Genomic DNA, 15,418 nt, shown 5'->3' with positions numbered 1-15,418 from the left:
ACCTTTAGTCCCAGAACTCAGGGATAGGTAGATCTCTGAGTTCGAGGCCAACCTGGTCTTCAGAACAAGTTCTAGGACAGCCAGGACTATGCAGGAAAAAAAATCATGTTTAAAACAAAACAAAAAACCCAAACCTAAAACAAAATAAAGCTTACCTCTTAAAACTTAACCAAGGCTTCTTTACTAAAGCCTTCTCATATCGGCCAGACCATTGCTGTATTACTTTGTTTCCCTTACATATGAGGAGAAGCAGACTACAGACCTGGTGGAACGAGTCTCCCAGCCAGGTGAGGCAGCTGGGCTGGAACCCAGGCGACCCAAGCGCTCCACTGGTTTTCAGGCTGCTGGGCGGGGCACTTGGTATGGGCTCACTGTGGTGCTGGGTCCTCCCAGCAGAGCGCCTAGGACTGGATCCTGGGCACACTCACACTTCCAGAGTCAAAGCGCGTGTGCATTTGGCCCTCTTCCCTTCACAGTTCAGTCAAAAACATCCTCGATAAATATTGTTCTGAGGGGGGCGCGGTATCATTCCCACGCCACCTCGTCCGTCGGACACGGCCAGATGTGTACAGTTCTGAAGTGGACCCTGGAACCCTCTGCCAGGGACCAACCTCCACTCTTGACCTGACACAAAGGCTTGAAGCCAGAGGGAAGTCCTGCATTCCCAGCTGTGGAGCAGGCTCTGGGAACCAGAAAGTTCCATCCGGAGAATGGAGCCTGTGAATTTCCCTGGGAATGGCTGCCTTTCATCAGGTGGAAGCCAGGGGTCATGACCACAAGTGACCACAAGTGACCTCAAGTGACGCTGTCCAGATTTCCCAGGTTTGTGTGCTCTGTGCTGCGCAAGTCAAGTCCCTCTTCCAGGAAAGACACCCGTGAGCTTCTGGCTGAAGAATAACTCTCATTGTCACACCTTCCCCACTCCTGTACTTGGGGCACAGTGGTCTGGGGGCAACCACTTTGCTAAGGCTTGGCTTCTTCAGCACCCCAGTGACCACCCACCAGGGCGCAGAGTCTGGTCTTCTTTGGGAGTGGGTGAGGAGCGAGCAAACCAAGCCAATGGCTGTAACTAAGCCACTAGAGCTGCGTCCATTTATAACCAAGGCTTATCTTACTGGAGAGTCAGAGCTAGTCTAGGAAGCTTACTTTCTCCAGGTAGCCACTGGAAATCACACACACACACACACACACACACACACACACATACACGAGCACAATGCACACACACACATACAGGACAGGGCTATTTTACAGCTCCGCCTTTCCTAGGAATTGAGAGCTGCACTGAATGTTCCTTCTGAAGTTTCCCAAGTCACGGGAAGGGCCAGGCTGAGATCACTGGAGATTGCTTTTGAAGTTTGCCTTGAGGTGGGCAGGGACTGTTCCATCCCTTTCCAGAATCCCCATGCACGCGCGCACGCACACGCGCACACACACACACACACACACACACACACACACACACACACCTCCATCTCTGCTCTCTTACATTTCCAGTTAACTTCCCTATAAGTAGCTGCAGAGCCCAGGTACCTCCTCTGTGAGCTTTTCTATGGCTCACATGTGTGAGGCCGCTCTAAAATCAAGGCTATGACTGCAAAGCAAAAACCATTATTACCCTACCACCTCCTGTTCCCATTGGGAAAGTAGAGACAGCGCCACACCAAGAGTCCTCCATTCCGGAGTGACCAACAGCACAAGCAGGTCCTCAGCTTGTACTGACATCCTTTTGAGCCTGGTCTCTGTGGGGACAGGGTGATATGCCCAGACGACAGGCAGTAAGCCACTGAGCAGGGCAGCCTGTGGCTAAGTTCACAGTGCCCCATAGTCAGTAACTAGGTACTTTTAGTCTCAATAAACTCTAGGGAATGGAAGCTCTGAACACAGCTCATTAACAGACCTTGACATTCATCTATCACACTGAACTGAGCTCAGGTGACTGATCTCTCCTTCCCGTGCCTACCATGCTCCTTAGCACACATCCCCCACAACACACATGAACACACATAGCTGGAGTTACAGAGGGCCCGGGGAAGTTGACGTATCAGGGATGCAAACCTCTAAGTCCTACCCTTGGCATTATTTTTCCTCTGCATCTCACAGTCCTACCAGAGCTGGGGACCCTGGCTACCACTTGACGCCACCCCAACAACTGACTAGCCTCCGACAGAGGGCTGGAGTCGCTTTTGTTTGCCACCTAGAAACCTTGTGCCAATACAGCTTATCCTTGCCTGAAACATGAATAGCCCTGGATGCCAACCCCAGCTCTTGTCTCTTCTAGCTTTTGGACAGATAGAAGGGGTTCATCTGACCCACACTGAGAAGGAGGGAGGCTTCCATGACATCATGGGCAGGCACTTGTGTCCTTTACTGTGATGCAGGGGTTGGCAGCACCCCAGACTGTCCTGAGCAGGTCACTGCCTTTAAGAGACGTCCCCTGAAGACATCCACAGTCAGCCAGAGTATCAATACAGCATGTTCTAGATCCCTCTCCTTGGGTGTATCCACACATGAAGTCAAACCATCAGGTAGGTTGAAGCAATCTGAAAAGACCTTGAGAGCTGCTCCAATGGTTCCTCATTTGCAGACGAGAAAACCCGAGTCCAGCAGACTTCACGCTGTCTGTCTGTCCAGGTGGAACACCCTCTCTACAAGCCAGCCTTCTTTCTCCCCTGCTCTACCGTGCAACCGTGAGCTCCCAGGACCTTATTCTCCCTACCAACCATTCCCCTCTGCCACATATACCCGGGCGGCACACATGAGCAGCCACAGAGGACCCAGGGGGAGCTGTGGCTGCCATGTTGTTGTGGGTGTCCTAAGGTGTACTGGAATCCATCACTGAATGATCTGTGAGCACAAAGGACAGAGCTCTCAGGTTCTCCCAGAGCTTGAGGGAGTAAACTCAGGAAATGTCCTGCCTAAGTACCTACCTCCATCCCACCCCAGGCAGCTCAGGGGAAGGAGAACAGACAGTGGGGTCCCATCCCCTGCCTCTCCCGAGCCACAGCCCAGGCCCTCTAGGGCCTTAGCCCTCTGAAGCCACAAAGCCAGAACCAGGCTGGCCTTACGAAAAGCGAATGTGGGGTGCTCCTGGTTGGACTGTGAGCCAACAGTTCAAGGCAGGGAGAGAAGGGACACACTGAAATGGACACACTTTGTTTGCACTCCGACTGGGGTGGGGACTGAACCTGCTTCTGCACCAGGCACTCTTTGTCATTGCCGCAGTTGGGAGAGGGACATACTGGGGGGGGGGCTGGCTGGGAAAGATAATGCCAGCCATTGGCTCCGGTAGCTACTGTTTGGCTTAGCCTGAGCCCTGCTTAACCAGCTCTAAAGCAAGTCTCCATGCTCCAGAATGGCCCTCCCCTCTGACACCTGGGACCTCAGATACCTGGGAGGTGTTACAGGAATTGGGGAAGGAGGCAAGGGAAACTGGAGCCACCAGGAAAGTGTTAGTCAGCAATGGAGGCAAAAGATCAAACACCAGAAACAAGGGTCCACAAAGCCAGTTGTTTGTCTGACAAGGTCTCATGCAGATTCGGCCATCTTCGAGGTGAACTTTGAACTTCTGATCTCGTGCCCACCTCCCCGGTGCTGGGATCGCAGGTATATGCTCTCTCACAGCCAGGCTGATGCGCTGCTGGGCTTATGTGATAGGGAAGATCAAACCCAGGGCTTGGTGCCCTGTAAGTACTCTACCAACTAAACTGCATCCCACCCCTCACCCCAACCCTTTTAATAGCACTTCCCACTAAGGACCAAGCCTGGCTAACACCCAGAGAGTGCTCCAAGACTGTCTTAGTCAGGGTTTCTATTCCTACACAAACATCATGACCAAGAAGCAAGCTGGGGAGGAAAGGGTTTATTCAGCTTACACTTCCACATTGCTGTTCATCACCAAAGGAAGTCAGGACTGGAACTCAAGCAGGTCAGGAAGCAGGAGCTGATGCAGAGGCCATGGAGGGAGGTTACTTACTGGCTTGCTTCCCCTGGCTTGCTCAGCCTGCTTTCTTATAGAACCCAGGTCTACCAGCTCAGGGATGGCACCACCCACAATGGGCTGGGCCCTTCCCCCTTGATCACTAGTTGAGAAAATGCCTGACAACTGAATCTCATGGAGGTATTTCCCCAACTGAGGCCCCTTTCTCTGTGATAACTCCAGTTTGTGTCAAGTTGACACAAAACCAGCCAGTACAAAGACTTAACTTGTTCCCATGTACCTGGTTCAAACACCTTCATAAACCCAGTCTCCCACATGATTTTCTAGAAACCCTCTGGAAGAGCTGCCTGGGGTTCATTTTCTCTTTTCTCAGGCACCCCTAAATAAAAGTGTCTTCACTGAGGCCTTTACAGCATGGTCCAGGTCGTCACAGATTGTCTGGAACTTGTACAGAAGACAGCTTGTCAGACTAAGCAAGGAGACACTTCCTGTCCCCAACTGTCCTGAGGGAGCCTGAGTACAAAATCTATGTTCTCACCTTCCGCCTGCTGTGTGTGTGTGTGTGTGTGTATGTGTGTGTGTGTGTGCGTGCGTGCGTAGAGACAGGGTCTCACTGCATATATAACCTTGGCTAGCCTAGAACTCGCTATGGAGACCAGACTGGCTTCAAATTTGTAAGAGATCTGCCTGCCTCTGCCTCCCAAATGCTGGGATTAAAGGCACGTGCTACTATGGCCAGCGATATAAACAGTTATTTTCTACTCAATGCTATAAAATATGAGGGGTACTGAGCTATAGTGAGGTCAGTAGGAATGGAAACATGAGACTGTATTTAGAGTCAGAGATGGTGGTGCATGCGTTTAGCCCCAGAACTCAGAGGCAAAGGCAGGAGGATCTCTGAGTTTGAGGCCAACCTGGTCTACATGGCAAGTTCCAGGACAGCCCAAGGCTACAAAGAGAAATCCTATCTCAAAAACACTGGAGGGGGGGGGGGGTCGGTGAAGGGATGTAGATTGATTGATTGATTGGTTGGTTGGTTGGTTGGTTGGTTGGCACTGAGCCTCAATGAAGTGAAAGAATACGTGGCATTTCTCCAAATTTGCCTCATGGTTTCCCTTTAATCATAGGATGCGAATTTAACTCCCTGAGCAAGCATTTGCTGAGAGCCAGTCTATTAAACCTGGAGGGGCCACTAAGTGTTCTCTCCACTTTGGTAAGCAGTTAGCTGTATGCACCGTGAAAGTACAAACAGTCCCCTAGGATGCCAGCCCTTACTTACCACTTGGGTAAACTGAGGCATGCAATGGTATCCCAAATGCAATGCTGGACACACAGATCTGTGAGAAAATATTCCCTCCTCTCCGCCCATCCCTGCAGACTCTCAGCTGGAGGGCTGCCGTGCATGAATCTTCCTCTCCATCCTCTACCTGCCCCACCCGAATGCCAGAGCAGGAAGCTGTGGAGCTGGAAGCCCAAAAGCCCACCACCGCACCATGCTTAGATGGCAGACAGTGCCACTGGAAAGTGGAGCTGGAGTCTGGGAAGGCCGGGCTGACACCAGGAAGAAAGCTGCTCAGCAGAACTGAAACGGGAGTTATACAGAACTGGCCGGGGAAACTACCAGCCAATCACATGAGCATTTATCCTGGGAGGGACCATGAGAGTCCAGACCACAACCTTGGGGGCTCCCAGGGTCAGCACACCTGTGGCTTCAGGAAAACCTATATTGACAGTAGTGCCTAAAGGTGAGGAGAGCACCCACTGCCCAGGGCTCAGGTGAGAAATATTTGGGTGGGAACCAGGAAGGTGGGGTTAGAACCTATGAAGCCCAGTTCCTCTGAACATTCTTATCTGGGGTTGTAACTAACCCTCAAACGGTGGCCCTACATAACCTGCCCACGAGATGATCACCTGGGCCTTGAAGGAGAAAGCTTGACCTATGAAGTTACCATGGGTGGAAGATGCCGGGAGCAGGATCTATCTAATTACATCCCACAACAGCCTGGGACCGTCCCTGAGAAAAGGAATGAATAAAGCCAAAATACACTAATGCTTCACCACACGGTACACACACCACTCCTGTGACACTGTCTGACCAGCACTGCTGGGGAATGGGTTCATTACACTGACTGGAAACCAAGGCCCTGGAGCAAGTCCAAAGTCACGGGCTAGCAAGTAAGAGGCAAAGTGAAGGCTAAATCCCAAACCTGTAAGTCCAAAGTCTGGGATATTGTATCAGGATATCTCCATTTACCTCTCAGACAGTAAACATTTTTCTCTAAGAAACTCTCATGCAGAACAGACAAATGTGGTTATGGATAGACACAAACCTGCCCCCCAGATGAAAACTATAAGAAAACTCTTAATTTTTTTTTCAGGTATTCCCCCCAAGCTCTTGGTAGCTAGCCTCTAGGAAACTCCACAGAGCACCTCTACCACGCTTATAAGTCCAACAGCTCCAGCTGTTTCTCACCTCCCAACACAGAGACCCTAGGGGGCGCTCTCCCCCATCTTTTGGCATTTTGTCAATCCGGATTTTCCTGAAGCCACAGCCGTGCCCACCTAGGTGCAGTTTGGTGCAGGACTCCTAAGAGGATGTTTGCCCTCTGCCCATACATGTATCTATGGGAAACATGAGGGAAAATGGTGTGGTGAGAGTGTCTAGTGTGTGGTCTACTCATGCACATGTATGCGTAGATATCCCTGTCCTATCCAGAAGCCAGTGCAGGAACCCAGGTCTTCCCCTATGCCTGCCCCAGCTAGCATGCAGATCATGGGGAATTTCAGAACTGGCTCAGTGGCCTAGCTGAGGGGAGAGGAGTCTGGATGGGGGAGCTGGCTTCTCTGTCTTAAAAGGTTCTTCCCCCTCAATACCCCACACCTAGGATCCCCAAAATTCAGGCCGCACTGAGATCAGAGGCATCAATGCCTAAGGCCAAGGAGAAACCAATTAACTGGCTTTCGCTTCTGCACAGTTGGAGCTCATGTGTCCACAAGCATTCCAGTGGGGCTTGCCAGGCCCCTACCCGGTCCCCATCTCTGCTTCTTTATAACATAACTATGTGTGCTCAAATAAAAGTGCCTCTTTCCAAAGGAAAACGCTCTTTCCTGATCTCGTGCTGTTAGACATCAGTATGTGATCAAGTTCAGTTCACAAAATGCTCTTGGAAAAATCATGCACAGTTTCGGGTAGATGCCCTCAAAGAAGGAGCTACAGTGGTGTTCTCACTTCTTCCTTTTTTCCTGACAGTGGGATCCTCTCATGGACCATAGGACTGTGGGCTGATGTGGCAGAACCGACATGGTAGTGCTCTGAACTTTCAATATGAGAACAATACAACTTGTCTTAGACGCTGTCTCTACTCCGGACTTTTAGGATGAGGACCACACAGCCACACGGGAGACCTGAGGCTGCTGAAGTCCTGTGGTTCTCCTGGAGTCTCCCCATTCCTGTTTAAGCTCACCCGTCTGCTTCTCCCAGATCCCGGGCCCGCTCCTGCCTGGCACCTCCACGTTCTGCACTCAGGTCAGCAGTGACGGGTACAGAGCTGGTGCACGAGACTTCAGAGTCCAAACCAGCTCCTCGGCCACTCAGCAAGTATTTATTGAACATCTACTGTGGGCCAGGGACTTTTCTAGAGGCTGTGGCTACAGTCCTAACAAAAGTGTCTGCCCTCATGACACAGGGTAGCAGTTTTGCTCACCCTTCCTAAAGCTACAACCCTTTAAAATACAGTTCCTCGTGTTGTGGTGACCTCCCCCACCATAAAACTATTTTTGTTGCTACTTCATAAGTGTGATTTTGCTACTGTTGTGAATCGTAAAGTAAATATCTGATATGCAGAAGATCTGACCTGCAACCCCGGTTAAAGGGCCGGGACCCACAGGTTGAAAACCGAAGGAAGGAGGGAGGGAGGGAGGGGGAGGAGGCATGCAATGGGATAGAACATCAGGGGAAGAAAATGAGGGGGGGGGTGAGTTATATCTCCTGGAAAGTTCTCTCAAGAAGGTGGCACTTGGGCAGGGTGTGGGTCAATTGGGAGAATGCTTGTCTAGCATGCGTGAAACCTTGCATTCTATCTCTAACTCTGTGTATAAGTGTTGCTCATAGTGATACACACCTAGAGGCGGAGGCAGGAGAATAAGGCAATCTAAGCCCTCCTTGGCTACAGGAGAGCTCCAGGCCAGCTGGAGCTCTGTGGAACTGCCTAAGAAATAAAAGAGGGTTGAAGTGGGAAGCGGGGAGCCTGAGAACGTTTGACGGAAGACATGGTTAGGTGACAGAGGGACTCTGTCCTTGTGTCTCAACTCCCCTTCTCTGGAATGCACAGCAATAGAGGCTACCCAGTGGCTGTTCTCTCAGCTTTAGCGCTCTGGGGATGCTCTCAGAGGGCAGCAGGGGCGCCCGGTTAGATGGAGCCTCAAGGGCCTTGCGTGTCAGGCCTGGTTCTGCAGGTTTGAGCTCCACAATGGAGACCTCAGACATTGGCTGTGTGTGTAGGGATCACAGAACGCCTGGGCCTTGTCACAGTATGGCCCTGTCTACCCTGACCAGTCAGTTTCGAGGTTTGAACTCACACAGCCAGAGGCCCCTCGTTGTCACAGAGCCCTCAGGGGCCCGGTTCCTGAAGGGGCCTCCCACAAGCTGGTGCTGAACGCAAGCCTAGATCACTCCTCACAATCTTCTACCCTTGGGTTGGGGCCTGCAGCTTTCCGGCTATGACAATTGGCGGACAGGGTGCCACCCTGCACCCTGGCCCTAGGGAAGTGTGAGGTGGCTGACCTGAGGGGGATGAGGGTACAGAGGAAGAGAGAGGGTGGTATGTGCCGAAAGGGTAGGAACAGAAGAAGGAAAGGAAGAACCAGTGGCCCAGAAGCCAGCGCAGTGACATAGTGGTGGGCCTGTGTCTCAGATTCAGAGATGAGGATTAGAAAGTTAGCGATGAGGCCACTCCTCCCATGAGCATTTCTCTGACCACCTGTTTATTGCAGGGACTGGCTGCATGCTGGATGTCACAGGAGCTCTCGGGCCTGCTGGGGACACTGGCATACACAATCACAACTGAGGCCTCCAGCTTTGTGACTGGCATTGACTGGCCAGATGACACCAAGCTTCGGTTACCTTGATAGCAGACAGGAAGAGACAGACTTGGTTAAACGCTATACTAGTCAGCCTTCACTAAATTCCTCCAGTCCCCAGAAGAGAAATAAAACCAAAAAGGCTGAATTCGGCTCTGCAGCCACACACACCCGTACACGGTTGTCTCTTGCCAAGCCCTTGGGAATATCCAAAAAACAGGCCATGTCCCCCCTCCTTGGTCTACACCTCTATCTGGGTCTCCTGTATCCCAAGATGACCCAGAACTTACTCTTCTCCTCCCTCCCCTCCCCCCTCCCTCAGCCTCCATACTAGGACTATAGGTGTACTGTGCTCACTTCCGGCGGCACTGGGACTGGACTCAGGACTGTGTATCCTAGGCAGGCGCTCTACCACTTGAGCCCCCTTCTCGGTTCCTGGATTCCACTTCACCCAAGCCGAGGGCTGCTCCTTAAAGGAGCCTTATCTTGAGCATTACTGCAAACGAGAAGTTCCTTACAATGTTTTGCTTTTTGAGACAGGGTCTCATGTGTCTCAGGCTGACCTCCAGTTTCCTATGAAACCAATGACTTTCAACTTCTGATGACCCCGCGTCAGCCTCCCAAGTGCTTCAATTATAGACTCGTGCCACTGTGCCTGGTTTGTTCAGTGCTGGGAGCTGAACTGAGAGTTCAAACATGTCTCCATCCCATAATGTATCTCTTAACTAGATTATTCTCTTGAAAGCGTTCTTTTTTTATTTATTTATTTGTTTTATTTTATTTATTTATTTTTTTTGGAGACATGGTCCCACTATGTAGCTGGTCTGGGACGGAGAGATTCCCTCATTTCAAATGCTAGGGCTACGGACATGTTCCATCACATCCAGCTTTGAAGTCTTTACCTAAAGAACACACTTGGGCTTCTGTGGCCTTGAGAGTCATGATCCCAGATCTGACATTTCTTTGGATCTTTCACAGCCTCACAAGTGGATGAGACGCACGACAGAAAGACTTGTCCCACAATGTTCCTGGGAACAGGCTGTGACAGGAAGCCGTACCAACCGAGCTCCTTGCCCTGCCTCACACACTCTGGGCACAGATAAGAACCTCCCAGCTCTAAGTCGGCTGGGTCTCCAGGCTAGCTCAGGTAGGTAAGCAGGGCAGCTTCATCCTGGCTCCGGTATGGAGAGCAGCACTGGCTGGAGCAGAGACTGGCTTCTAGCTCACAACTGCAAAGAGAGTCCACTAGGTAGACATTGAAGCCCAGGAATCAAGTGGCCTGGATTCCCTTTCAGGTCAACAGCCAACAGCCAAGGAGCACATGCTCAGAACAAAATTCCGGCTCCCTGAGGGATCTACCTTTGGAGAGGCACAGCAGGCCAAGAGATAACCCAGTCAACAGTCTCCTCTCCAGGGGACTCTAACCCCATGGTCCCTCCCCCTCAGTTTCCAAAGGTCGCCTCCGTGTGGATGGAGGGGCCCCAGGAAGAGAGGCAGGCAGACTCTCAGGGTCTCTACACCTGAATCTAACATTCCACGTAGGCAGGGTGACTTCCTGAGGACTTTAAACTACAGGTCTCTGTCCCACCTCGGGAGGCCACACCCCACCTGAAGCCACGTGGCCTTTAGTGACTGCTGCTTTCAGTCCTTGGCTACCTCTGTGGATGAATACCTCAGAAACAATCCTGTCAGAAAACCCCTGCCCCCTCCCCACTTCTGGAATGTTCCCTTCAGCCCACAGGCTGGGTCCCTCCCCTACAGAATTCCTCACAGAGCCTACCTCAAACTCCCCAGAGTGGCTCCGATCTCCCAGCCTGCTTCTCCCTACAATTCATCCTGGCTTAGTGACCCAGGGAAGAGCCCCCCCCCCCCCCCCCCCCCCGCAGATCCTTTATTTTAAAATCTCCATACAAAAACACTCCAGGAAGCTCTTCACAGCCCACACTGGGCTCATTAAGGCAGCCTGTAGGAAGCAGTCACACTTGGACTGCCACTCAATGACACCCGTCAGCAGAATCTCACTTGGGCCCCTCAAGCGCCCATTCAGTTCATGGCAGTACCAAAGGCCGGTACTGGTGAGTTGGCTACAATGTTAAACCTGTTACCCTTAGTTGAAGACAACCGAAGAAGCAGAAGCAGGTCTGTGATCACTTCAGGAGGAAGCTGAGGCTTGGAAAGTACACTGCCTCGTCCACAGGCACACAAGCTGTCAACCCTCCTTGTTCCTGCCCCGAATTTATCCATCAAACGGCTATCTGCCAGAGAGGACTAAATCTGTCTCTCCTTTCATTAGCCAAGGACCGTGAAAGCCAAGCTATCTACAATAGGAACAGGTCCCCAAGACCCCCATCTGTTCTTCCATTCTACTTTACAGAAAGAAAAGTGGAGTGCAAAGGTCTGACTTGCCCGGTGGCAAAGGAAAAGCACAGAAAGAATCCCAGGATAAAGGTTGTTTACCTCTAGGGCGTGCTGGAGCCGCTGGCTAGGGAGGAAAGCTGGAGGGCTGGTCGGGTAATTCCTTTGTTACAGACACTGGCACAGTATTGCATCTCATCACAGATTTCCACCCACTGAGGTGGGGCTGGGGGAGGCATGGCTGGCGACCCTAAGGGGGCTGGCCTAACCCAATCCCAGGTTTGCCCCCCAAGCCTTTTTTTTTTTTTTAACTCGGGATGTAATCCACCACCATCATAATCAGTTTGCTGTCACTGTTTTCTCCTTGTCACCAAACACTGTTAAAGAATGCCGGTATATTGCCACATACGGTAAAAGTGACATTTCGGGGTGCATCCGGGGCTCAGTGATGCTAAGAGACTTACTGCTTGGAACAAGGGCAGGTTTGCGGACACATCTGTTCACACATGTCGATCTCTGACTATCCCTGTGGTAGAGTCTGGAGAGGGCTTCTCAGCAGACTCGGTTCCTTGGCCGTTCTCAGGTGCCAGACAAGAACACCAGCCTTGATGTCCAGGGACCAGGGTGGGAGCCATTCACCGATGGCCTCCAGGCATCCCCTCCCCCTTAGGACAGGACAGCAAGGCCTTTCCCATACCCTGCATCATCTCAAGCTTCGCTTCTTTAAGATCAGAATCACTGTGGACTAACTGCCCCATCTGGCTTTTGAGGTTTTAGGAGGTTTCCCTTCCAAAAGACTGCATGTGAAGATGTACCATGACAGTGTCAACACACTCCACAACTTGTCACCCCTTCTGATGTGGCAGCTGTAGACTCTGGTCCTCGAAGCTCTTCCCATCTCTCTCCAATTGCACCCCTCCTCAGGCCCTTCCCCCGGTGGAATACTCTTTCTTCCCTTTCAGGCCCTGCTGGAGTCCCGGCCACCCCAGGAGGCTTTAACCTCCATCCTCTGAGGACCAGCCCTCACCATCCCTCATTGTTCTCTGGCGGGATCCAGTCCCCCAACACTAACTCCCACATCCACAGAGTCCCTTCTCCGTCTGGGCGGTCCCCACAGTACTGACCCGCAACGCCTTCTCTACTACTTTCTCCCTGCAGCTACCTGTTCAGGAAGGAGAGGGTACTCGGTTTATGAAACGTGCCTCTCTCTCCTGGGCTGAGTCTCTCCGCTGTTTGGCACTGACTTTGGGACACCTGCTCTGGTTTGGAGACACTGCCTGACCTCTCAAACACAAAGTAACATTCCACCTTCGGAAAGAAGGTAGTGTCCCCAAGCTAGGTCTGATGGGAGAAGGGTACCTGAGGTGTTACTAAGACACAGCTCAAATCTCATTTGTGAAAGAAGTTTCTTGTTTACACAAAGGGGTGGGAGGGGCCCACCATCCAGGCCAGGCTCTGAGAAAGGATCCGGTCCTGTGCCAACACGTAGGCAAGGTCCCCACTGAACCATACTCTGGGACCGTGGATGGAGGAGCACTTGCTCCACCCATCCCGGGACAGGCTTAAGAAAAAGCGCATGGACCAGAAGCACGCTGCACGCGTGGGCACTTAGGGGCTTCGGGACCTCCTCTTGTGCAACTAGCTTGTCGCTTTGCTTAGTTTCAACGACCTCGCAATACAGTCCCTGATCACGAGAAAGAGAAATCGCACTCTGGTGGTCCCGCGGGAATCTGAGACCTCCCAGCAAGCCAAAGTTCCCCCTACCCTTTCTCCAGAGAACCCACCACGTGTCCCCTTAACAACCTCACACGTTCCAGCTCATTCTATCCCAGTGAGGACTAGGGGTAAAGCCACGATCTGGCCCCGCACCTGCGGCGTTCTCCAATTTGGAGGGGGCGTGGATGGTGCCAAGGTCAGGACTCTGCGTGCGGCCACGCGGGAGAGGCTGCAAGCGGTCCGACCACGCGGTGCAGCCGGTTTCCTAGGAGCCTCGCCAGGCTTGGGTCGGAGGGGAATGACCAAGGGTCGCGGCAGGGCCGCGGTTGTTCACTCACCAACACTCTGGGAGAGAGATGGATGCGACAGTAGCAGCTGCTGCAGCAACAGCAGCGCGGACAGCGTCTGAGTGGGGCGCATGGTTGTGCTCGCCCGGGGACTCGGAGCAGGTGGCTGCGGCACTTGGCGCAGGGTCGGGCGTCAGGACCGCTGGAGCGACGGCGCCGCTCGGGGAGGCCTGGCGACAGCCGCGAACTCCGGAGTCGCGACCCGGAGGCTCCTCCTGCCTGCCGCGGAGCTGGACTGAGACGCGGAGCCAGCAGCGGGGAGCGAAGGCGGCTGCGGCCCGAGCGGTGTGAGCGCGGCTGCGGCCCTGCGCACGCTGCGGCGACGACTCCCGCCCCGTCCTGTCCGCGCTGGCCTCGCCCCCTCCCCCAGGAGCTCGCCCACAGCGCCGGCGGGGTCGGGCGGGGCGGCGGCGGGGCGGGCGCTGGGCTGCGAACAATAAGCAGAGGAGGAAACTCCGCCCTAGAGGGCGGCGGGCGGGGGAGCGGGGGCTGGCGGTCCAGGGCTCTGTGTGTGTGTGTGTGTGTGTGTGTGTGTGTGTGTGTGTGTGTGTGTGTGTGGTGTGTTTGTTTGTACGCGCGCGCGTGCGTCCGTGTGTGTGCCTGTGGATCTGTGCTTATGCCGTGTGTGCTCGCCTGTGCGCTCGCCAGGGACTCACTCTGTCTGACAGTCCCTGCCGCCGATGTCCTACGCATTGCTTTTGCAGGGGATCGGCCGGGATCCTCCTTCACGCCGCCGCCCTTACACGCAGGCACAGATCCCCTGCCTGGACGTTCCTCTAAGAACCGACCCTCCCAGGCCCCCAGACCTCAGCGCCTTCTGCGGCAGAGCCAAGGAAGCAGGTCCCCTGCCTAGCAGGTGCCTGGATCGCCTGCAATCCCCGAGCAAGTCTGTGCTCCGGGATGAGCCCTGTATCATCTGGACCCAGTTTCTGCTTAACCTATCCCACCGATGTACAAATGGATGTGACTCTCTTAAGGCAAAATTTTCAGCGTTTAATTAGTGCGGGTCTGCGTTCTAAGTGCTTTGCACGTATCAATTCGCTTGCTCTTCACGGCAGTCACATTTTAAAGCCTCGTTTTGCAGACAGGAAAATTGAGTTTAAAAAAAAAAAAAAGGTTAAAAAAGTTGTTTAAGATCCCTTACGTGGTAAATAGCAGCCTTGCCTCTGAGACTAGTCTGGAAAAATACTTTGCACGGTGTTGGTAATTCCGTAATTTCTCCATAAGAATTAATATTGATGAATAAAAGGCAGCAATTGGAGATTTGAGGGCCTCGGCATCAAATCCAACCTAGTTGTACGAAATCACTGTGTGCTTCGACTCTTTTCATACGGAAAAACAGGGCTAACAGCACTTCCAGCAGCTGCTGAGACACTGGCCCGGGAGAAGCGCTTAGCGTAGGGCCGGGGTCGTGGAAAGCCTTAGTCAAAGAAGCAGCCTTCGCTAGTGAGATGCGTAGACGTGAGGTTGGAAGACCGGAATTGGAGGATCTCATAAACGCGACTTTACTTTGTGAAGGGACAAAGACGCTCGCATCCCGTTCATCTTAGCTTGGGGGCCTTGGCGGGCTGCAGACCCTGGAGTCCGCTGCAAAGGTGACACCTCAGCGGCGCCGGCACACAGAGCTGGAGGGGGAGGGGAGGCTAACACCGAAAGGAGATGGTGCAAATTAGGAATCTTTCGGTCAGATGAGCCTAAGTGGATTGTTCTCGGATCCCAAGGCCAGTGAACCTTGCGAACCCCTCAAGTGGGCCGCTCGCAGGCTCATCGTGAAGCCGCTTAGGAAGCTTAGGAGCGGTGTTGGGGTGTCTCTGCAGCCGGCCTCAGTGTGGGAAGGGCTTACCGGCTGTTTTCACTAGGAAAGTTTCTGCATAATCGGTCTGGCATGGCTTCCCACGCCGCGTATGGAAAAGACAGAGGGTGTTCCGTGTGTGTGTGTGTGTGTGTGTGTGTGTGTGTGTGTGTGTGTGTGTGTTTGATG

The 15,418-nt window shown here is 52.9% G+C and overlaps 1 protein-coding gene across 1 annotated transcript in view; it reads right to left on the bottom strand.

Moving 5' to 3' along the window:
• Positions 1–13,726, bottom strand: part of PODXL (podocalyxin like) — a 43,006-nt gene extending 29,280 nt beyond the window's left edge. Inside the window, exon 1 of the mRNA XM_080932526.1 lies at positions 13,429–13,726. Coding sequence (XP_080788652.1) covers positions 13,429–13,510 — 82 coding nt within the window. The 5' untranslated portion in view covers positions 13,511–13,726. The remainder of the gene's footprint in view (positions 1–13,428) is intronic.
• Positions 13,727–15,418: the final 1,692 nt, after the last annotated feature.

This window comes from Micromys minutus (genome assembly GCF_963924665.1).
Source record: "Micromys minutus genome assembly, chromosome: 18".
Taxonomy (NCBI): Eukaryota; Metazoa; Chordata; class Mammalia; order Rodentia; family Muridae; genus Micromys; species Micromys minutus.
The sequence above is the reverse complement of the archived record's forward strand: the minus strand, read 5'-3'. Positions and strand labels throughout refer to the sequence as shown.